The sequence below is a fragment of the Poecilia mexicana genome, unplaced genomic scaffold, assembly GCF_051168715.1.
Source record: "Poecilia mexicana isolate PSO_F unplaced genomic scaffold, ASM5116871v1 scaffold_12, whole genome shotgun sequence".
Classification (NCBI taxonomy): domain Eukaryota; kingdom Metazoa; phylum Chordata; class Actinopteri; order Cyprinodontiformes; family Poeciliidae; genus Poecilia; species Poecilia mexicana.
This window is the reverse complement of record NW_028263381.1, coordinates 28307284-28331624: the sequence shown is the minus strand read 5'-3', so window position 1 is coordinate 28331624 and position 24341 is coordinate 28307284. Positions and strand designations below refer to the sequence as shown.

General features: G+C 38.7%; 1 protein-coding gene across 1 annotated transcript in view; it reads left to right on the top strand.

The window, feature by feature from the left end:
- Window positions 1–24341, top strand: part of chd1 (chromodomain helicase DNA binding protein 1) — an 85978-nt gene that overhangs the window by 28798 nt on the left and 32839 nt on the right. Inside the window, exons 13-24 of the mRNA XM_088011305.1 lie at window positions 1634–1822; window positions 3561–3723; window positions 4612–4764; window positions 4874–4945; window positions 5026–5175; window positions 16392–16540; window positions 16675–16771; window positions 18268–18363; window positions 18445–18621; window positions 19514–19671; window positions 19756–19797; window positions 19892–20025. Of these exons, the coding sequence (XP_087867431.1) occupies window positions 1634–1822; window positions 3561–3723; window positions 4612–4764; window positions 4874–4945; window positions 5026–5175; window positions 16392–16540; window positions 16675–16771; window positions 18268–18363; window positions 18445–18621; window positions 19514–19671; window positions 19756–19797; window positions 19892–20025 (1580 nt within the window). The remainder of the gene's footprint in view (window positions 1–1633; window positions 1823–3560; window positions 3724–4611; window positions 4765–4873; window positions 4946–5025; window positions 5176–16391; window positions 16541–16674; window positions 16772–18267; window positions 18364–18444; window positions 18622–19513; window positions 19672–19755; window positions 19798–19891; window positions 20026–24341) is intronic.

Sequence of the window (24341 nt, the reverse complement as noted above, 5' to 3'; positions counted from 1 at the left end):
TTTCTGCTGCCTACATCTCCTAGAATGCTGTGGTGAATCGGAGTTCAATGATTATTCCATATATTGAATATTCTCTGATATATTGGTGCTGCAACCCACTTCAGGCTTCAGAGATTCAGCCACCACAGTGCGCGAGGCAGCCAATGCGCAGCATCCTGGCAATGTGATTGGTTTGATGCATTTTCCTTCCGCAATGCATCAACTATGAACTTGACTTTCAGGAAGGACTCAGCTCTGCTGGTGTGCAGCTTAGCAAAACACAACAAAGACACATGCTATTATTATTGTATAAAAAACCTTATTTAAAATAAAAACAAGCAATGCTTTTGCGAGGTCAGGTAAAGCCTGGCGGCCCACCAGGCTTATAATACACTGGGGGAAACCTTGAAGTATTTTTGAATTGAATGGAGATAATAAAGTAATTGAATTAATTGAAACTAAACACATATAATGCACAATAAATTAAAATACTCCACATTTGAGGGTAAAGTAAAGCTTTAAAAAATATTTTAATTGTGAATATCTATAAATTTAATGACTCAAAATAAAAGAAAATTTGAGTGTAGCTATTCTCTTTTGTACCTCTAACGGGGCAATGTATCCCCAGGATACAGACATTTCGTGTTTTGTTATCTAAGCTATTTAAATGTAATTCATGTTTTTTTTTTCAAAAATGTATATTTAAATCACTCATAGAGAACAACATTTTACAAAATCAAGTCCTTTCACATCAGTATGTACAGTGCCTAGCAAAAGTATTCGGCCCCCTTGAACTTTTCAACCTTTTGCCGCTTTTCATGCTTCAAACATAAAGATCTAAAATTTTTATTATTTTGTGAAGAATCAACAAGTGGGACACAATCATGAGGTGGAATGAAATTTATTGGATATTTTAAACTTTAAGAAGTAAAAAACTGCAAAGTGGGGCGTACAATATTATTCGGCCCCTTTATTTTCAGTGGCTCAAACTCACTCCAGAAGTTCACTGAGGATCTCTGAATGATCCAATGTTGTCCTAAATGACTAATGATGATAAATAGAATCCACCTGTGTGCAATCAAGTCCTGTATAAATGCACCTGCTCTGCAATGGACTCAGGGTTGTGTTTAAAGCGCAGAGAACATCATGAAGACCAAGGAACACACCAGGCAGGTCCCAGACACTGTTGTGGAGAAGTTTAAGGTTAGGGTTAACCCTGTCCAAGTCATGAGGTAATCACATGACAATGAGCGAATGCGGTCAGCTATCAATCAAATCACCTCAATGCTGTACCTGGCTCGGTGCAGCTAGTACTATCACTGAAGTAGGTAAGAAAATCTGAGAACAGAAGAGCCACACCTGATCTTCTAATGGAAAATTAATCTGGCTGGGGCGGACCAGGTCCGTACCAGTTAGAGGCACTCTAGTGGAAAATCGCCTTAATGGGCTTCAGACTTATTCTGACTAGTGGCCAATATGTTTCATAATCAGGTTTTAAGATGGTTCATAGTTTTCTTGAAGGTGCTTGCCGAAGACTGTGTTTTATCATAACTTACTCCAGAGAAGCACTAGACAAACTAGCTTTAGCTTTATTACAAATCACAATAGAAACCATCGTTATTCAGATGTCTTATTTTCCACTTGTTTCCTTAAGGTTTCACTCCTGGGAGATGTTTGAGGAGGAGCATGGAAAAGGCAGAGACTCGGGCTACACCAGTCTCCACAAGGAGCTGGAACCTTTCCTGCTGCGTCGTGTCAAGAAGGATGTCGAAAAATCTCTGCCAGCTAAAGTGGAGCAGATTCTCCGAGTGGAGATGAGTGCTATCCAGAAACAGTACTATAAGTAAGAGCAATGGAATCAATATTCTTTTACAAAATTGATATTTAAATTCAGTTTTTACTGTAACCTTTGAGCACTCACTTATCTGTGAAGAGAATCAAGAGAATTTGTATCAGCAACATACACTGAACAAAAATATAAATGCCCCATGTCAAATATAGTTTTATGAACATTTGGGTTACGCAATATATAGAGAAACTGAAAATATATTTTCAGTAATTACTGATCTTCATATTGGTATTGATATCATCGTGGTATGGCCATTTGTAGCGGATTGACAATCCTTTGAACATGATAGGGGTCAGGCTAAGGAATTGCCATTGGCATTCAATATGCCAATGGCATGCTCCGACATAACTTGCGACATCTGAGGCATTATGACTTGTGACAAAATTTGACATTTTGGGGTGGCCTTTTATTGACCCCAGTCCAAGGATTGTCCAGTTGTTGTTCATTTTGTCTGATCACCCACTGGACATGCCCTACCCATGCACTGAGTAAAAAAAAAAATAGCTTTAGCTTTATTACAGCTTTCACATCAGTATGTACCTCAATGACTACTGCTCACCGACAGGAATTTGGGTTAAAAAATTATACACAAATCAAGAGAAATATTACTTTTGTACAATAAAATGTCAGCTAATGCTCATTTACATTTGTTAACAACACATGGCAATGATATTTGACATGGGGCTTTTATATTTTTTTCAGTGTAATATAAATGAGATGGTAGGAAAATGTCGCTCCTCAGCACTGTCTTTTTTAACTTTAATGTTATTTACCCTTCGTTTTGCCTACATATGTTTACTAGAAATGTACAATATATATGATACATGGTAGAAACAATAGACATTTGGCCTATGATAGAGATCTCTATTCAGACACATTCTAGGAAGTGTGTCCAGACCAGCTTGCCCACATGTTCACCTTCATCTTCAATACATCACCATACCAGACCATCATAACCCTAACCCACTGCCCAAGAAACCAACCATCACATGTCTCAATGACTTTGGCTGTGCATAGGTTGCCAAAATCATCAAGACTTTGACTACCTATGGACCACCATCATCACTTCATGATGGTAGAATAACACCCACCATCGTGAAGTGCTTGGAGACGGTGGTTAAGGGCCACATCATTTCCATATTGCCTCCATTATTTGACCCATTCCAGGCTGACGTCTTTCAACATTTTGTAGAAAGTTGCTGGAGTTGTTTTATCAATCTGTTGTTGCCAGCGTCTTGTCATATGCAAGTGGTGTGATGGGGCAGAAACATTTTCAAGGTAGATCTTTCTAAGCTGGAGAAACAAATCAGGTGGTCTGGCTCAGTGGTTGGCACAAGGCTGGACTGTCTGGCAACAACGATGCAGAAACTCCTGGCTATTATGGACCATGCCGGCCACCCTTTGCACATTGTCATCAGCTGCCAGAAAAGTGGGTTCCATTGGGAGATCTCGTCTTCCAAAAGTCAGGGCCAACAAGTTGATGAGGGACTCCTTTGTCTTTTGTCATGCAATTAGACATGGAAACTTTTATGCCTTTTGATTTTACATAAAGTGCTCTCCAAATATAAGTAACAACAACAGCAGTATGATCACCAATACATTATGCTTCTGATATTCAATAGTAATATCAGTTTTTGGTCTGTTAAAATAAGGGCCTGCAAAGCTGCTCCCTCTTTTAGTATTATGTATACAAGTTATATAATCTTTAACTTTTAAATATGTTTTTGATCAGATGGATTTTGACCAGGAACTACAAAGCTCTGAGTAAAGGTACAAAAGGCAGCACATCTGGCTTCCTGAACATCATGATGGAATTGAAGAAATGTTGCAATCACTGTTACCTTATCAAGCCTCCTGATGACAACGAGTCTCTGAACAAAGTGGAAGCTTTACAGGTAAGATTTACACATGAAAATAAAGTGTAGTGAAATGCCGTTTCTTTAAGGCAGCTACTTCAAGGCATTAATTTCGATGAATTAATTGCAAAGTTTTAATGCATTAAACCTTTTTTTATGGAATTCTTTTCTTTTTCTTTTTTAATATTCTTGTGTATGTGGTATGCCGGTCGAAGCAACATCTGCAAAAAGCCTCCATTATTCATGTGTTTCTGGTGTGTTTTGTTGTCAGTGTTCCTTGGGTTATTGTCCTGCTGCATGGTAAAATTCCTCCAAATTAGTTTATGCATTTCTCCATAAAATGGGAGACAAAATGTTTCTGTGCACTTGGGAATACATTTTGCTGCTACCATCATCGTTACATCATCAGTAAAAATTTATGAGCCTGTTGCAGAATCAGCCATGCCCAATCCATGACATTACCTCCACCATGCTTCACAGATGAGATTGTGTGATCATAAGCAGTTCCTTTTTTTTTCTACACACTTTGGCACTTTCCATCACTTTGGTAGAGATTAATCTACCATAAATGTAATACCATAAAACTGTATTCAAGAACTTGAATTCTATTCCATATTGCACATAAATATATTGTTTGTGTACTCACAGCTCAGTGAGACGTCACAGCCTCCATTTGTGATTGGCCAGAAGTGTCTCATCTCTGTGGATTTATGACAGAGTTTTCTGTGAATTATGTTTGTTTTCAAAAAGGAACACACTTGGCATTTAGTAGAAAGATGGACTGTATCTCACTTGTAAAACAGATATGATTGTTGCCTTTTTACTGCAATGTTTTGTCTCCTACTACAGTATTTTTACAAACAAATATCTTTAGCTTTCAGTAATGATCTTGTAATGAGCTAAAAGCAAAATTTTTCCTCCTTAAAGCAACTGGTCCGCAGTAGTGGGAAGCTTGTGCTATTGGACAAACTGCTGGTTCGTTTGAAGGAGCGAGGTCACAGAGTTCTAATCTTCTCCCAGATGGTACGGATGCTCGACATTCTGGCAGAATATTTAAGGAGCAGACAGTTCCTCTTTCAGGTATTTACACACAATGCTGACCAGATTTTATGTCTGAAATGGATACCTGTGTGTATGTCTGAAGAACCAGATAAAATGGAAACTAACTGTTTGTTTTCGCTTTTTGTAGAGATTAGATGGCTCTATCAAAGGAGAAATACGGAAACAAGCTTTGGATCATTTTAATGCAGAGGGCTCAGAGGTACTCTGTTTGATGCACTGAATGTAATGAAATTAAATTAAATTCTTTGACTAAAAGTGAATTTCATCCTTCTCGTTCAGGATTTCTGCTTCTTGTTATCTACACGTGCGGGTGGACTGGGTATCAATCTAGCATCAGCTGACACAGTGGTGATCTTTGACTCAGATTGGAATCCCCAAAATGATCTTCAAGCTCAGGCCAGAGCCCACAGAATTGGACAGAAAAGACAGGTGAGCATAAATTGTCTAAATTGTCAATTTCTGCTCATATTTGACTTTTGTTATGAAAGCAAAGCACATGGATGTGTGTAGTTAGTGCTTGAAGACTTCTGATTTGGATGTTTAAGGAAGGTTAAAAATGATTGGCGAATGAAAGGCAATACACCAGTGAAATAAAAAGAGAAACATGAAGGCAGCATATTTTAAAAGGATCCAGGACTAGTTGAACATGTTGGCCTAAATGTGTTGCAATTTTCCTGTTACCTAAAAAATTGCTGTTTGTGATGCGCCAAAATTCATAACTACTTCACAATGTACATCTTTTGTTACATTTTTCACCCATGAAGGTCGCCATTTTTTAACCGATGGGTTCATGACATGTTTTGGTCCATTCTGCACTGGAGTCTACAGAGTAAACACAGGAAGGCTCATTTTACCGGATTAGTTGTTTATCATATTACATTTGACTGGTGTAATTTTAGATAACCGCCACACTGTGTCGCTATCGACTGTGATTAAAAAATAAAATAAATAATGCAAATCTGGATAATTTCCTACATGAAAGAAAGGAGAGCGCAGTGTGAGAGCCAGAGTGGAACACAGCGAAGGACCTAATCTGGACCCTCGACATTTCTCCACAACACTTTGAGTCATTTATACCAGCAGAATTAATGAAGGCTCTAACAGGTGATCGTTACCTTAACGAGCTCAAAATAAATGCAGTGTTTCTGCTGAGAGAGGCAGAGCTGGATGCTCTTTGAGATGCTAACAGGAGCTATGCTGCCTGCGGTACTGAAACCACCGATCCGACCGGACCCATGGAGGTCTGGTGTCGGTGGTAACAAAGTCTGGTGTCGCTGTTACCATTGCACCGGACTCTAAACAGCAAAGATGTTGCCAAACCGGACACAGCTCTACAGATGCTGGGAGAAACGTCAAAGACGAGCAGCGCTAATGGAGCTATCACTACTGGAAATGGTAATGGAGCTAGAACACCAGTACTGTGAAACCACTACCAACATCGAACAAAGTTTGGACCCTAAACAGTTGTTGCCTAACTGGACACAGAGCTATAGAAATACTTACAGGATCACACAGTCCACCAGAGATATGCATCATTCATTGTTTCATTTACGAAGCTAAAGGCAGCAGCAGCAGCTCCTACGGCCATCTTTGTCCTCTTCCTCTGTTTGGTCCTCCTCATCATCATCACCTCTTGTTATTTCTACGTTCTGATTGGTTTCAGTGCGCTCTGGTTCAAATTAGAAAGGCTTAATAACATTACTCATCACTGTTTTGGCTGGAGGTCCAGGCAGTTGGACAATTACATGTCATTTACCCAGAATGCACTGCAGCGTGAACAACATGGCGATATTCCTGTGAAAATATTTTATAAAAATTTATAGAAACTAAATAACCTACGTTATTATTACTGTATTGGTTTTACATTTAAGAGAAATATTTCCCAAATAAGGTCTATTTTTATAACTAATCATGGTTCCCTTTAAAACCTGGTATGTCCCTGCAAGCTAGAATCGTCAGTACCATCCCTCAGGAGGTAAAAGTGATTGGATCTGACATGAAAATAGACTTATCTAATTTAAAAGGTGCTCTGTGCAATTTTGCTTATCGTAAACTCAAATAAATCACCAAGGATTTAAAAGGCATGAGTGCCTCGTATGAAGTGTATGAGGCAGAAAACAAAGTGTCTGGACTGAGGAAATGGGCAGTTGTGGCTAAAGACACTTTGGGTGAAACACTCAGTAAATTTCGCTAAACGAATCTTATCTGTAAGGCCATGGACCCCTCGTTATACGCGTGTTAGGCACCACAGCCAAATACTTATATCTTAGTCAATTGTTCAGACACCATAGCAGGGTTTCCCCCAGAAAACTTTCTAAGCCCGGTGGTCGGGCCGCTGAGGTGGTCCACCGTGTTTTTGTATTAAGTAGACAGGAAATGTAAAATTATTACTGGGTAACTATATGTTACCAGAAAACATCGCCAGTGAGATGCTATTTAAACCCACAACTAGTCTTAAAAACAACAAATCAAATAATACAATTAAAATAAATACCAATTATTTGCACTTCTGTTTAATCCAAATTAGTCAGCAGCTCCATCAGCCCCCCCCGCAATTCCTTCAGGGGTCTTATAAAGGCTAATATTTTAACGCAGCCCACAGATACATAAATGTTACATTTGTTTTTTGAGATTATCAATGCTGCTGAAATTGATTTAATGGTTTCAGCATACATAAATTAAAAGATTTTAAATTGTTTAACATTTAAATGTAAGATTTTATGGAGCTGGCAAGTTTATTTTGTAGAAGTTGAAAGAGCAATCTTCATAGTTAGATTGTTTTGTTACCACAGCAACAATCTGATGCTGTGAGTTTAATCTTTGAGTTTGAGCTCTGTTTGTTCACCTATACCAGTGCTTCTCAATTATTTTCTGTTACGCCCCCCCTAGCAAGAAGAAAACTATTCGTGCCCCCCACTCCCCACTCCCCACCGTGATTATCCGTCTCTGCATAACATTTTATCCTTAACATTAAAGAAAAAAAAAAAGAAAGACATATGGTCAAACTTACAAAGAATAACTGTATTAAACCGTGTTTTAAGTCTGCAACAGAAAAGATTTTAAGTGCATCAATGCCTGAAATTAAAAATAAATAAATCCTTGTTTAAACTGTAAACATGTTTGACCAACTAATTGCACCATTGCAAAATTAAGTCAAATCAAAAATAATATTTAATAATTATAATAACTAATAAACTACAAAAACTAAAAAAAATAATAACTAATTTATATTCAGTTCAGCAACATTAACTCAGGAGCACAATATATAAAACACTTGAAAATGAATTAAACAATTTGTGCTCATTTTTTCTTTCTTTTGTTGATCAAAATGAGGAGGAAGTCAGGTTTAATGGCTACAATGAGCACGTTTTGCAGTGCACAGCTTTTCGAAGCAAGGTTCGAAGCATGATAGTGCAACTCTCAGCTCCTGCTCAATGTTTAGCTGGGACCTGTACTTGGTCTTCAGTGCAGCAACAGCAGAGAAGCCAATCTCACAAAGGTAAGATGTTGAAAAAGGAAGCAGAATGCTTATAGCTTTCTCCCCTAAGAGTGGATACTGCCTCTCTACACTCAGCCAGAATGCACTGAGTGTCTGTGATGTGAACCTCGGTCTCAATGTGGAGTCAGACATCATGTCAATGAACTGCTCCTCTTCTGCAGAGCTGAAACCAGTTGGAGCTGGTGCACTGAAAGGGTCTCTCACCCAGTCATACTGGGAACTGTTTTCAGGGAAGTACTTTTTAAAGAATCCAATCAGTGAAGAAATATGCTGCTTAATGTGTGGAATCACTGATAGCATCATAGTCATTAGTGTCCACAAATTCATGCAGGTTCTCAAATGAATCGGTGTTTCCTTCATCAAGTTGCCTGCCCCACATTGCAAGCTTTCGGGGGAAAGAGCTAATCTTGTCTGTGACCTGAGGGAGGTGTTTATCTTTCCCTTGAAGCTGTAGATTCAGTTCATTTAGCTTTCCAAATATGTCACTCAGGTAGGCCAATTTTCCCAGGAAGTTCTCATCACAAAATTTTTCTGCCACTTCATACTTATTTGCTCTCTGAGCTCAAAAACTCGGGACAAGACTTTTCCTCGTGACAACCACCTTGCTTCACTGTGATAGAGCACAGCTTGATGTTCAGCTCCCATCTCCTCACAGATGGCAGAGAAGACTCTTGTTTTTAGTGGTCTGGTCTTTATAAAATTGACTACATCTATGATGTCAGTCATAACCTCACTTAATTCAGGGGAAAGTTGCCTGGATGCAAGTGCTTCTCTGTGTATAATACAGTGTGTCCACTCAGCATGAGGTGAGGCTGTCTTGATGAGTGCCCTAAGTCCTTTTCTCTTCCCTGCCATGGTTTGTGCACCATCACTGCAAACACCAATGCAGTTCTCCCACTTTAGCTCATTCTCAGTCAAAAAGCAGTCCAGAATTTTGAATAGCTCTTCAGCTGCAGCTCTGTCTCTGACATATTTACTAAAAAGTAGATCCTCACACAGGGAGTTTGACAAGTCAAAACGTACATAAGCAATAAACAGACAGTCTTTGTTGCTGTCAGTTGCTTCATCAAATTGTAAGGCAAAACATTTGTCTTTGAGTTTATTTACCAGCTGTTCTTGAAGATCGTTAGCAATGTCATCTATACGTCTGGCGACAGTGCCATTGGACAGAGGGATAGTTTTTAGTTTTGCTGCACTGGCGTCGTCCAGCATGACAGAGACCATGTCTAATCCTGCAGGCAGTATCAGCTCCTCTGCTATGGTGTGGGGCTTTTTGCACTGCGCAATTTGGTACGCCACCTTATATGATGCTAACGGCGCTCGATGGTTTACTGAAGTAGCCTTCACAAAGCAGGATGACTGTTGGCAATATTCAGCACGTTTTCGCTGAAAAAACTCTAGCGGCTTATCGGCGTGATTGGAGTGTAACGTATTTAAGTGACACGCTAATTTATTTGGCTTCATGCTGTCCGCTGCGAGCATTTTTAGACACAGCTAACACACCGGTCTTTCCTCTTCTCCAACTGTAGTGACAGTGAAGCCAAGCGCTAAATACGCTTCGTCGTATTTCCTCGTCTTAGCTTTCGGGTGACTTTCTTTTGTCTCATTATCTTTGTCTCTCTCCGCTTTCCTTTTCATCCCTGTTAAATCTTTTTCATGTTGGGGTTGTTATGTTGAATAACGGAGGCTATAGACAGAACGCAGTCGGAGCTTTCTGTTGACTCAACACTGCTAACCAAGGCAAACCTGTTGTCTTGCAAGTCGTAAAATGCAAATGTGACAGAAGTAACAATGACAGCGCCACTGCCGCCTACTGTAGTGGATGCGCAATTACACTTTATACTAGTACAGCCCAAAAAAAAAAAAAGCCTGTTCCCCAGGGTCACACGTGCCCCCCCAGGTATCGCACTGCGCCCCCTTTGGGGGGCGCGCCCCACTATTTGAGAACCATTGACCTATACAAATGAATAAACTGTAATTATAACTTATTGCTTTTTAGGTTGGCCAATTAAACTACTTCCCCTGCCCCAGATTTCACTAAATCTAACACAGAAGCTGTTAGAGATGCTGATGGTTTTAGCAACAAAAGGGGTCTCTAAGTCAAATTCTGCTCAAGGCCTCATACAGCCTTGGACCGGCCCTGCATGATGAGTTAAATCCACTGCACTGCACGCAGAGATGCACAACAAATGGGAGATTTACTTCAATGCTGCTAATGTGGCTCCTCCATTTTGTGTCTGTTGAGTTTTTAATAAGAGTCACAGAAACTGTTTTGGTTGCTCGAGTTCATGGGACAAGTTTCTCAGATCTCCACACGGCCGAGCTCATTATCTCTGTCTAAGTGGACAAAGCATTTGATATGGTTTGATGCTTCGTGTAACCATGAAAATAATACTAAAAATAATATTAAAATAATATAAAACCAGCGTGATGTATGACTACAAAATGAACGTGAAAGCTCCTCACTAGGCTGAACCTGCATGTTGAGGTTAGCTCTGGTTCGTTAACCACTAATGCTCCGCCAACCAGGAACACAGAAATGAACTTTACAGAGAAGACAGAGCCACACGCTGGGCAGCGTGTTGAGATTTAAACGCTGCTCATAATTGTTTGTTCACAAAGATAAATCATTTTCACGGCTCCCTCAAGGCACCTCTGAAAGTGTGACTACAAGTTATTCCTGTGGTTCACATAGAGCTGCGCAACCAGAGTTAACGCGGCGGGGTTTAAACTCCTACCTTGATGTGGAGTTCGCCAAAGAAATATAATTCCTCACAGGGGGTTCATGTAAATATCCATACAGGCTGTGATGTCAGTAACGTGTTACTTGGATTACTCATTACTGAAAAAACTTACTAACGCGTTGCTTTTTCAAATCCAGTAGTCAGACTACAGTTACTTAATGAAATCACTTTGCGTTACTGTGCATTACTATTTTATTTAGTTATTTCTTCTGCGCCTCTTGGGGAGTGATCGCTGTTTCTATGCGAAAGTGTATCAGCAGCAACAGAAATGTAAACAATGGAGGGAAGACGGAGATGCGCATTTGTTCCTGGAAAAACAGGAACTATTTTGAGTTTCGCTCGTCAAGTCCGATTATTATAAGCAGCTTTGGGTTTGTTTTTTTTAAAGTCACTTGCAAATTTAATGAGTCGCGGGTTGCACTTTTTAGGCTTGGAAGTAACCAGACATAAACCCCAGAATTTGTCTGACATCCAGTTAGTTTCAGTCAGACTCTGCCTGTCCATCATTTCCCGGATGATCCATCGCGTTGCGTCTTTGTTAATGTTAAGTTAATATATTACCTGTGAATTACATCGAGCTCTGCGTTGCGCTCCAGAAAACATCGAGACTAATATGAACAGCGCAGTAAACATGAAAACAGCCACCAATGAACAAGTCCGTAAAGTTGTGCAACTAAACGCCATTATAATTATTAATATTAAGATAAGCGTCACAAATCTGTGCAGCGGGACAACTGAGCTGTGGAGCTGCAGGAGGAGCTCTGTGAGCTGGGCTGTGACACCAAACGCAGGGCCGTAAAGCACAACCTGGACCCTGGGGCGGCGGACAGGGGGGTCTAAAATCCTATTTATAGTTTTCCAGACAATACTGGAACACACAAATTACAAAAGTTATTTTTGTATTGTTGTAACCATTAGTTCAACCTTATAAGTGGAGATATGTGTCGCTACTGTATTGTACCCTAACAGTATTTTAAAATGGTAACATCAACACTATTGTTACCATTTTAAAATAACTTATTTAAGTATTGGCAAAGGTCAATGTAATTTTCACAGGTGGCGGAGTGTTAGCAGCTGCTAACTAAAAAAGTTACTTTTAATGTAACTTAGTTACTTTCTAAATCAAGTAATCAGTAATCTAATTAAGTCACTTTTTCAAGGAGTAATCAGTAATCCGATTAGTTACTTTTTCAAAGTAACTATGCCATCACTGCACAGGTCAGTCTGTGTCCAGTTTAAGTGAAAGGAGACGCGCGTGATCCACGCTATGGTAAATTTTAAAGCTCAAGCAGCGGCAGCGCGGGAGGCAATGCGCAGAGGCGCCAGCAGTGTGGTTGGTCTGTTCTCCAGTTTTAAATGCATAAAGTATACCCTTATCTTTTAGAAAAAAGTCTGCTAAGCGAGTGAAACTCTTAGAACAACAGAGAAGCTTGCAATCTGGCTTTAAGATAAAAAAATAAAAAACTAAACGATTTATTTTATTTTTTCCCAATTACAAATTTTTCTAAAAAATAATAATAAGCAACACTTGACCTGGCGGGGGGCCTAGTAAACCATGGCGGGCTGCCAGGCTTATATTACACTGGGGGAAACCCTGCATAGGTACCATAATATGCATTAATGCACACAAGGGAAGCTGTCTTAGTGCTACGGCATAAGCTAATGTTTACAGTCTTCCTTTTTTTTTTTTTTTTGCTGTTAAGGATAGAGCCAATCAGAGCCAAGGAAATCAAATTGCACTTCTGGATTGGCTGCTTTGCAAACGGTATTCTATAGCACATCAGGTAGCATTGGACTGCTTCCCAAACTGCATATTCTTCTGAATATTTTAGATATGATGTACAAAAAAAATGCAAATAGGCATCTTTTCTGCACATAATTTGAAGTTTCCTTCCACAGAAAAGTATGTGAATAGGTGAATAAGATCCCACCTCTCCTGAGCTGTGATGTGGGGCTCCTTATTGGATTCAACTGTCCCAGAACTTTAGCACCAAAACAAGTTGTACTGAGAAAACTTTGAGCCATATGCAGTTCGTACAGACTTAAGATGGAGTATTGTTGGAGGCTTCACACCATCACTTGATGCAACAAAGTCAAGTTTGTGTCACAGAGTCTCAAAAGAATTACCCTCGGTGATGCCATTGGATGTGATTAATGTGCCAAAATCAGATTTCAGAGACACGGAAGGAAGTGACAATATGTTCTCTAAGGAGGATCTCATGTTTTCGGACATACTCAACGAAGGAAAAAGGAAAACTGAACAAGGATACTATGAGATGCCTCTACCATTCAAACAAAGGCCACACTTATCTGACAACAGAAAGCTTGCTGAAATCAGACTTGAACTCTTAAAAGAAAGGTTCAACAAAGTGTAAAGCTACAAAAGAGACTACATAGCTTACATGAAGGACATCATCAAAAAAGATGACATGGAAAAAGTACAAAATGAAAAGAAACAAAGAGAACAGTGGCATATTCCTCAACATGGAATTTATTACCCCATAAAGCACACTAAACTGTTGTGTAATTCTGATATTATAATGTTCATAATCTAATAACTACAAATGGTTACTGTCTGTAGAAAATTATTCGTCCTTCTTTTGATTTAAACAAATACTTATAATTTTGGTGGGAGTGTAAATAACCCCAGGTTAAGCTCCTTATTTGTTATATTCTCAGTTGGTGCTTGTTGCCTTTATTTTGTTTTGTTTTGTGCAATATATGGTTGACTTCTGGTTTTTGATTTGATGCTTTTATTTTGATGAGAGAGCTTCCGCTGTTTATGTTGTGGAGCAGCAGCGTGGCAACAGAAGGAACGGAAGACAAGTTGCAACAGTGTTATAAAAATGTATCTTGTATTAGTGGCCCCCTTGATAGAGGCACAAGGTAGGTAAATAGGTAGGTAGGTTGGTTGGTAGGTTGGTTGGTTGGTTATTCATCCCTTTGGGATTTACCCTCAGGGAAATTGTAGTTCAGTCTCCCACATGGCACCAATATATCAAATCCTTAAACAATTATTTTTTTAACATTAACATTTAGCCTGATTCTATAATTCCTCTGTTTCTATTGTACTCCTGTTAACCCTCCTTCCAACCTCCGGTGAGGAGTTGAAGAGTTTTATTGCGCAAGGCACAAAGGAGTTCCTTAGTCTGTTGGGCCTGCACTTTGGAAGAAGCAGTCTCCCAATGAACCTGCTTTCCTGGCTGCTGACGACAGTGTGCAGAGGGTGGCTGGTGTTGCCCATAATAGCCTTGAGTTTCTGTAATGTTCTCCTCTCTGCCACTGCTGTTAGAGAGTCGAGCCTTGTGCCAACCCCTGTGCCAGCCCTCCTGATTTGCTTCTCCAGCTTAGAAAGGTCTGTCTTAGAGATGCTTCCACCCCAGTAAACCACAGCGTATAATGGGACGCTGGCGACAACAGACTGGTAAAACAACCTCAGCAGCTTTCCACAGATGTTAAAGGATCTCAGGCCCCTCAGGAAAGTACATCCTGGTCTGAGCCTTCTTATAAAGTTGCTTGGTGTTGCTTGTCCAGTCCAGCTTGTTGTCCAGCCACAGGCCAAGATATTTATAGGTCTGCACGACCAGCTCCTACCAGAACTGGTCGTGGACTGCCTCTGTCCCTCCTGAAGTCAATGACCAGTTCCTTTGTCTTGGAAGTATTTAGCTGCAGGTTGTTTCTATGGCACCAGACAACCCATGATGTCATGTCATTAACGTACTTCTGAATATGACACGTTTCAGAGTTATAGCAGAAGTCTGAGGTGTACAGGGTGAAGAGGATGGGTGACAGCACCGTCCCCTGCGGAGCTCCAATGTTGCTGACCACAGTGTCAGACGTGATGTTATTCATCCTGACAAACTGTGGTCTGTCGGTAAGGTAGCTGCAAATCCAGGTGGTCAGGCAGGAGTCCACTTTCATTCTGGTGAGTTTTTCCAGAAGTGCAGGGGCCTGGATCATGTTAAAGACACTTGAAAAATCCAGGAAGAGGATCCTGACATATCCACTTCCCTTATCCAGGTGCGAGAGGAAGAGCCTCTCCAGAGTCTTCATCAGATGTGATGTCAGTGCTACCGGTCTGAAGTCATTCGGCTCACTGGGCCTGCTCTTCTTAGGACAGGAAAGGAATGATTCAAGATGTCTTCCAGGGTGTGGGCACGCTCAAAAGTTGCAGACTAAGGTTGAAGATTCGTTGTAATGGTTCCCCTAACTCAGTAGCACAGATCTTGAGAATCCGAGGGGATATTCTGTTGGGTCCTGCAGCTTTTCGGGGTCGAAGCTTCCTCAGTTCTGCCCTCACTTGATCAGCTGTAAAGCGTGGAGGAGGCTCTGTGGAGGGAAAGGAAGGAGAGGGGCTACTAAGCTGCCTTGGAGGAGGAGGTTGGGTCAGGGGGTTGGTATGAGATAAAGGTATATATATATATATATATATATATATTCAATCAGGTGATCTAGTATTGTCAAGGTGTACTTGGTGAAATGACATGATCTAAGGGTTGTAAAATAATTAAACTTGAGACAAAACTTAAACAACTAAATTGGGTACAGATTTTAAACAAGTACATTTGGATGACAGGTTTAGACTGTTTTCCTAAAATTGTGTTTGGCAAGTTGCAGAATTTAAAACTCATTTTGGCAGATAAAAAACTATGTTCAAAAAAATCGAACTCAAGTTTTGGTAATAGGAAAAACAGGAAGGCTGCTTACTGATTGACATGCTCAGAACATTTGAGCTAGAACACACTCATAACCAGCTAATTTATAAGTAACTGGTTTACTTGAATTAAACCATAATGAATGATTATTGGATACATCTGTTTATCACCATTCTGTGATTTTGAAGTGACAGATCACCATCTCCAACCCTTCACCGTCTCACCCAAACCCAAAAACGTTGGAGTCATTGTCGCTTCCTGAATAGTATTTCTCAAATAAATAGGGTTGCAGTCCTTCATTAGAACCAGCTCCCTCTTCTTCATCAGTCTATCTAGTATCTTTCTCCAAAACAGCAGATAATTTCCTTGGACATTTGCTAAAATTTCTCAGAACTTCCTCTGCTTCTGTGTAATCAGCCTTAGTTATTTACGTTTTGGGTTACCCTGTATGTCACACCGGTGACATATAGAGGATAACCTCAGAAGAAAATTGCAACAAAGCAATGCAATGTAATTTATAGTAGTCTGTGAGAAATGTGTATATTAAAAGCTTTTGTGTAGCAGTGAATCTTTCTCGTGATGTCTTGGTTTTATCTTGTCATGGACTCTTATAGTTAGTAATGCAAGTAAAGAAAATATCCTAGATGTAGTTAAATTGTTTATGATTACTTTCCCAAACATAGTTAATATTGTATTCTTCCATGACAATTGTATAATGTTTTTCTTATGATTTATTTGGACTGGCAGGTAAATATCTATCGACTGGTGACAAAAGGCTCAGTGGAGGAAGATATCATTGAGAGGGCAAAAAAGAAAATGGTTTTAGACCACCTCGTCATTCAAAGAATGGACACTACAGGAAAAACCGTCTTGCATACTGGATCTGCACCTTCTAGGCAAGCAACACAGGCCATACTCTGCTGCTTTCCTTTTTCCTGGCTGCTCTGACAACACTTTAACACTAATTAAAATTTGTGTTACAAAAGTAACAATAATCACTACATCTAATGTCAGTGTTTCTGGTACACAGCTCAGCACCTTTTAGCAAAGAGGAGCTCTCTGCAATTCTGAAGTTTGGTGCTGAAGAACTTTTTAAAGAGCCAGAAGGTGAAGAGCAAGAGCCTCAGGTATGTTGTACAACAATTGCATTACTGCAAAAGTGATCATGGTCGTGGAACTTTCATGAAACAGTTTTTCTACCTTTGCTGTGACATTTACCTTCAACAATTCAACTGTAAAACATTTATTGGCATGGACAGATTAGCCCCAAACACCAGACATCATTCTTAAAATGTTCCATTTAGAAATCTGGGTGTTTAAGTTGACCCAAGGAAGATAAGTGCTGCATTAAAGGTGGAAACTTTAAATTATATTACACGGTCAGTGTTTTTTATATCACAAAAACCTGGTTGAACATGGGTGTGTATATTTTTTTAAGAACAGTTTATTTAATGTTACTGAAATTATCTGTGGTGTGGGCCAAAAATCCATAGAAATTTGATGTATTTTTTTAAAAGTATACATTTTAACATTTTGCTTTGAGATAATATTTAATTACTTTATACAGTAAAATGTGGGTGAGAATAATAGTGATACAATGTTGAATTCAGTAAAATAAGTATTTTGAAATTAGAGATGGGAATTGATACAAATTTAGCAATATTGATTCCATTACCCATCTCACTTAACAATTCGATTCCTCATTAATTCTGTTGTTGATTCTCATTGAGTTAGAAAATAAACAATTTAATAAAAAAAAATGCACCATGTTCTGTTTGATTCAAACAAGCTGGCTTAAAAAATAAGAATCCATCTGTCAAAAGAAATGCAACTTTTCACACAACAGTTTTTGTGCAGAGAAATTTGCATTTCTTTCAAGACACAGGGTGTCTCCAGGTTTTGAAAACATCATCTCAGATGTTACTTAATGCCAGAGGTATTTTTCTCTTCCCTGTCTTGATGGAGGTAGCTAAAACTGTGTGACAGTTTAACCTCTAAGCCAGCATCACTCTGGCAGCCCTCGTCAACTACAGTCATAATCCATAAATTTGAATATTAATGAAAAGTTAATGTATTTCAGTTACTCAGCTCACAAGTTAAACAGATTACACAGATTAACTCCCCACAGAGCCATGTTTTAAAGCTTTTATTTATGTTGAGTTCTTGCTTAAAGCTAATGTAAACATAAAATGTTATGTATTGGTCTGATGGAATATTACATTAAATCAAGAAAAAATATTCTAAATTCTGAAATGTGGGTCTAATGAAAGATAGGCTTCATACCTGCTCAAAGGCATTTTTTGTGAAATGTAAACATACTTCTGCCACAACGCCATCTTGGACATGTTTTAAATCAAAATACAGAGCATGTACAATACGTCATCATGCAAATACATCTCACGTTATTGGAAATTGCCATTAGCCAGGAAGATGAACTATTCTAAGGAACTGAATACCTACTTGAAATGGAAAATAAGCATAGAAAAAATATATATGATTCAAGCCATTGAGCTAAAATTAATAGCAATAAAGAAAGTGGCACAAGAGCCAAACATAAAGGTGAAATTAATGTTATTGCTCTGATTATTTTGTTGGGAATGTTGGCACTTGTTGTGCTGGTCAGGAAATGGACATTGATGAGATCCTGAAGAGAGCTGAGACCAGGGAGAATGACCCTGGGCCGTCCACTGTTGGAGAGGAATTGCTGTCTCAGTTCAAGGTCAGAGAACTTTTATGACTGTTAGTCAACTATCCAATTTCTGAACACTTAATATTTATTTGTTTGGTCTTAATTGTATAGGTTGCTAACTTCTCAATGATGGAAGATGAAGATATTGATATTGATTCTGAGCGAAGTCAACGGAGCTGGGATGACATCATACCTGAAGAACAGAGGAGGAGAATGGAGGAAGAGGAAAGACAGAAGGAGCTTGAGGAAATTTACATGTTGCCACGCATGAGGAATTGTGCTAAACAGGTGCATACCACTCATGATATTATGAATTATATAAATAATATTATGAAGGAGGAATATTCACTTCAAGGCAAAATATTCCATGCAGGCTGCAGGCTGAAAGAATTAGTTTAAGTTTGCTGAGTAAATTGCATGCTTTGTCACTGCTACATTTTGGTGCATAACATGTGTAAAAAGGGTGAGAATTGAAAAGCTGTTTGGAGAGGAGCAGAATTTTCAGAAAGTTTGTTTCTCACTCTAACACTACTAGAATTCCATCATGATCCCAGCACATCATCACACTATTGCACAACCAACACAATTATGTCTGAATACTTTGGGTCTAAAACCCAGAAAATGTGTCACAGGTTATATTTGCTGCATTTTCCACAAAATGTGTGGGCAAAACGGGACTGAGTGGGACAGGTTAGCACAGCCAGACAGCTGATATTTATACAATAAACACAAAATGAAAAACATCATGGTTAATGATGTTTAAGTTTGTGCCAAGTTATTTAAAAAATAATAATAATAATAATTTCAACACATGAGACCAGAAAATCATCACTGACTCAAAAGGATACTGAAGATAAAACAAATGGGAAAAAATCCCCCCACAGTGGAATGGTACCAAACACTATAGCGAAGTGTATTTAAACCCTTGACTTTGAAGAAAGTAATAAAAATTGCCTTAAAGTTCTTTTCCCCATTATTTTGGCATTTAGCAAATAATTTAAAAAAAAGGTAATCCTAATTGACCTAAAACGGAAAATGTTTATTCTGATTTCTGTTGGGGGACGTATATTTTATTGGGATTTTTTTGTTTTGTTTTAGTCATATTCTTGCTTTTAGCAGTGTGAGTTCTATTTGAACAACTGAGTATTTTATTTTATTTTTTTCTGGTTTGTGTTGGCAGATAAGTTTCAATTCTGATAGACGGCAGAGCAGGAATAGAAGATATTCTGGCTCTGACAGCGACTCCACTTCCGACCGAAAGAGACCAAAAAAACGGGGAAGACCTCGAACCATTCCACGGGAAAATATCAAAGGTTTTACAGATGCTGAGATCCGCAGGTGAAGCTCAGATGCATTGCTCTTCCTTATTTTGCTTCAGTGTGGTCTTATATTTAAACTGACTTATGTATGGACTGCTGCCAGGTTTGTCAAGAGTTACAAAAAATTTGGAGGACCACTCGAAAGGTAAGCTGTACTAGTGACTGATTTTTGTAAAGGCTCTCACTAACCCTAATTAAAGATGTATAGAGCCTAACTTAACATCTGCTTTTTAACTCAGGTTGGATGCCATTGCTCGTGATGCTGAACTTGTGGATAAGTCTGAACATGACTTGAAACGCTTGGCAGAGACTGTTCATAATGGATGTGTAAGAACACTACGTGAAAACCCATGTGGGCCAGAGAAAACATCAGGTAGTCCTTTTTTTCTTATGAAAAATTAGGAAGATAAAAAAATACTAAATTTCTTTTTTTTTTTTTTTAAATATCTTTATTGGAATTTTAGCACTTTAGACAAACAGCTTGAATATTCTGCAAAGTATGAAAGCAGCAGTAGTAGCAGCAGCAGTACTGTTCAGGTCAAAATAGAATACAAACAAAAAGAAAAACAAACAAAACAAAACGCCTCTCACAATCCTGGTTCTAATGCAGTCCATCACATATTTCACATATCATCTTTATATTGAGATATTAAGTTCAACAGTGTATGTCCTCTAATAGAATTGTCTTTGAGAACTGCAGTTACCTGTTCTTCAGTCACTTGTACCGTCATCCGAGCTGTTCAGGTCCTTGACATACATAATGAAGGGATTCCAGATGAACTCAAACAGATCCTGTTTGCCCTTTAATACATATGTAATATTTTCCAGAGGGAGGGCAGATGACATCAGCTGCAGCCATTGGTTTACAGTCAATCCATGAATCTTTTTCCAGAACAATGATATACATCTTTTCGCATTGAGCAAACTTAAGTTTATAAAGGTTCGTTCATTTTTAGTATAATTATGTTTTTTAGGGTACAGTCCAAACACAAACAGCTTTGGATCCAAAATTATTTGTTTGGAAATTATTTTCTCAATTACATCTTTTACCTCTTTCCAAAAGAGTACAACTTTCCTACAATACCACATACAGTGAACCAGAGTTCCTCTGTCTTCTGTACATTTTGGACTTGCATCAGGTATCTCCCTGTTATATCTATTGAGGTCCACTGGTGTTATGTAAACCCGCATTGACCATTTGAACTGGATCATTTTAAGAGCTATATTGATAGAGCTAGTGTGGGCCAATTTGCTTGCTGTTTGCCAATCTTCCTCAGATAACTCTAGCAGTAAATCTTTCTTCCAAGACTTAAGTCTATCATGAGATCCTTCAGATAAATGTAACATCATTGAGTGATAAAATTCTGATATACCTTTCTTCAAACTGTCCTTTAACATTTTTTCTGAAGTTGACTTGGCAGGTTTTGTCAGCTCATTATTTTAACTCGTTCTTATGAAGTCTCTGAGTTGAAGATATTTAAAGCAGTGTTTTTTTATCTAGGTGGAATTTATGTTGCAGATCCTGAAAGCACATTAGTATGTCTGAGTCTGGTACATAAAGATTCTGAATCATTTGGAGTCCTTTGTCTTTCCATGCTTTAAATGTTGAATCAGCTCTACCAGGTACAAAGAATTGGTTACCCCACACTAGACTGAACAGAGACAAACAATTTGGCTCATTTAAAAGTTTTTTACCTCTCCACATACTCATCATATTTTTAAGAAATTGATTTTTAGTATGTTTCAGAAGTTTTAATATTGAATTTGAATATAAATATGAAGGGAGAGTCAATTTTAAATCCTGAGTCTCCATGTCGGTCCAATGTGGAGAATGATTACTGTAATAAAACATCATAGACCTCAACTGCACAGCATAGTAATACAAGTGAAAATGTGGGCATTTCAAGCCTCCATGGTCATAAAGGAGGTACAGTAAGGACAAACGGAGTCTATTCATGACTTGTTTGACTTTTTGGAGTCGTTGAAGACCTCTGCAGTTCCATGAAATAAAATAAAATTTTACGGTTTGAGGCATACATTAACAAAAGTAGTGGATTGCTTAATATTATAGAAATGTGAGACACAACAAAACCAGATGTTAGAACGCACATCCAATACACAAAACGTAAACATCTCCCTTCTTCCAAGTTCCTTCCCCAAACTGGGAGAGTCCCACCCACATCCATTGTCTCCCGTTATTGCCAGGAACCAATCCACAACTAGTGAAGATCAGTGGAACCACTCTTGACTTATTCTGCAAAAAATACCCCCGTTACTGCTAAACATTTTTCACCCCTGTCCGCTACTATTGAGTAACATTTTAAAGAACAATTTCACACTTAAGTGATTATTGCTACAAAATTTAGGAACATAGGTATGCAACATATTTAGGAACATAAATATATAACAAACCGAATCAAACGCACTGCAATGCAAAATGAAATTTGCGTTCTGCATGAGTAAGCGCAAACTGTAGAATGTCAAATAATGAATTTCAGTTATTTGTGTACTATACTTTACATGCCACCTGAGGCATTATTCTTTACTTGGTGCTCTGCGTGTCCTGAGCTCTCTTGGATTTTCTTGAGAAACTCACTTGCTTCCCCAGGTCTTTTGAATGCCAGTGTTTTGTTTTCATAAGTCACTAGAAGCGTTGCAGGGTGAGTTACTCCATTGCGAATGGCCAGTTTACGCAGCTCCTCCCGGATCGGATCAAACTTTTTCTCAGCTGGTGAAGCCCGGTGGCCAGGTCGGGGTAGAAGCGGACCCGTTGTTCTTTGTAGAAGACGTCCTTATTTTCTCGTGCGGCTCGAATGGCAGCTTGCTTTTCTCGGTAGTTGAGCAACTTCATTATCAGGGTTCTCGGTCAGGAACCACTGTCCGCTCTCTAAATACGGTGGAAATACGGTCCTCTGCTCGCAACATACGTTCATTATAGTCATTCATTTCCTGTTTCATATCTTGTAGTGTCACCATCAGACCATCAAGCCTCGAGGAAAACTCGTTTCGTAATGATTCCGGTGCGGCCAGGATTTGATCACTTAATATTTTATGACTCGCTTTTTCCTTCTTGCGCAGCCATCTTTTTGTTAGCTTTGCGAGCTTCTCTACAGAGGTTGTGGTCGAACAGCTTCATTTGCTTGAATGCCTCTCTTTTCCCTTTGCGTTGTTTAGTTGAACGAGGCATTATACATCAAATTGTCCTTTTTCTGCATAAATCTTTGGTGAACAGCAGTTTTTTCCCCTTATTAGAGCAGCAAACAGCAGAGCGAAGCTCGGTACGTCTTCTTACGTGGCCGCCATAACTGTAAGTCTAAATTTCTTTTAATAGAGTTTTTTGGTGATTTTTATTACAACTCATTACAATAATGGTAAATGTGACTGGCTACAGAAAATCCAAAAATACGTCTACTTCGGGGTGTTTTGAGTTATTTACATATTCTGAAAGTGTAGATTCCAAGTTTTCAAAATGATATCAAACATGAAAATAAAATAAAAATAAAGAGGTTATGGCCATTTGAATGTTGGCACTCTGGAATCCAAATTCCTGAGAAGATGGCTCTCAAAGTTTCTCCCAAACCTGTTGAGCAATCTGGGTGTTAACAACGAATGTTAAATTACTTGGCATTAATCCCACCTGACTGTCGACAAGTATGCCACACCTAGGAATGTGTGCAGATAAAGGTGTGCTCTCATAAGCCATCTTTTGTCTGGTTTATCTAGTAGGAAATATACTGTATTTCTTTCTACAAAGTTTCAGCTTTTGTCAATTTTTGCAACAAGGCAGTGAGCTTCTGTTTTGTGAACCTTTGTCATGAAGTTGCCTGTGAACCCTGAATTTTAGTGTAGAGGAGTAGAGAAGGAGTAGAGAAACAGAGCCTGTAACTTGGTTATGGCAGCACCACAAAAAGTCTGTCACACCATTATCCTTTTCTGTGCAGTGGCTTCCCACCTATTTTTGAACATTTGGAAAACATCCCACATATGTCATAAACATTCAGTGAATGCTTGCAGACACTGTTGACTTGTTTAATGACAGTAAAGATTAAAGATTACCAAGGCAGAAGTAATGATAAAAACTTTATTTTGCTATACATTTATGCATCTAAAAGACAATATCAGTAAAGCTTCCATTAGAAAAATCTAAATGGGGAAAAAGCATCAATTTTTAATGCTTTGGAAAAAGACATTAACAATTAAAAAAAATTCAAGGAGATGTCAGATTTAATATTTTGATATTTTAAGGTAACAGATGGACAAAGTATAGTTACTTGCAAAATTTTGTATTTTAAAGACTTAAATAGCAAAATCAAATAAATAATGTATATGTATGTTAGAAAAATAGTGAAATCCATTGAAATTGACACCTTGATGCTGTGTGTAATACTACTGATTATTAGCAGCATTTCACTGTTCTATAAAAAGAAATCTCTACATACTAACATCTTCAGCCTGCTCAATTTAGGCTTCACACTGAGGCCTTGGAGACGTGAGCTGGGAGTAATTTCACATGCCATGATGTCGACCTGGCAGCATGATGGCATGGTTTCAGCTTAGCTCTTAAAAAATTCCAGAACTCTTGTTGATGTTTTCACAGTTGATATATATGTATACTGAACAAAAATTTAAACGCCTCATGTGAAATATTGTTGCCATGTCTAGTTAACAACTGTAAATGAGCATTTGATG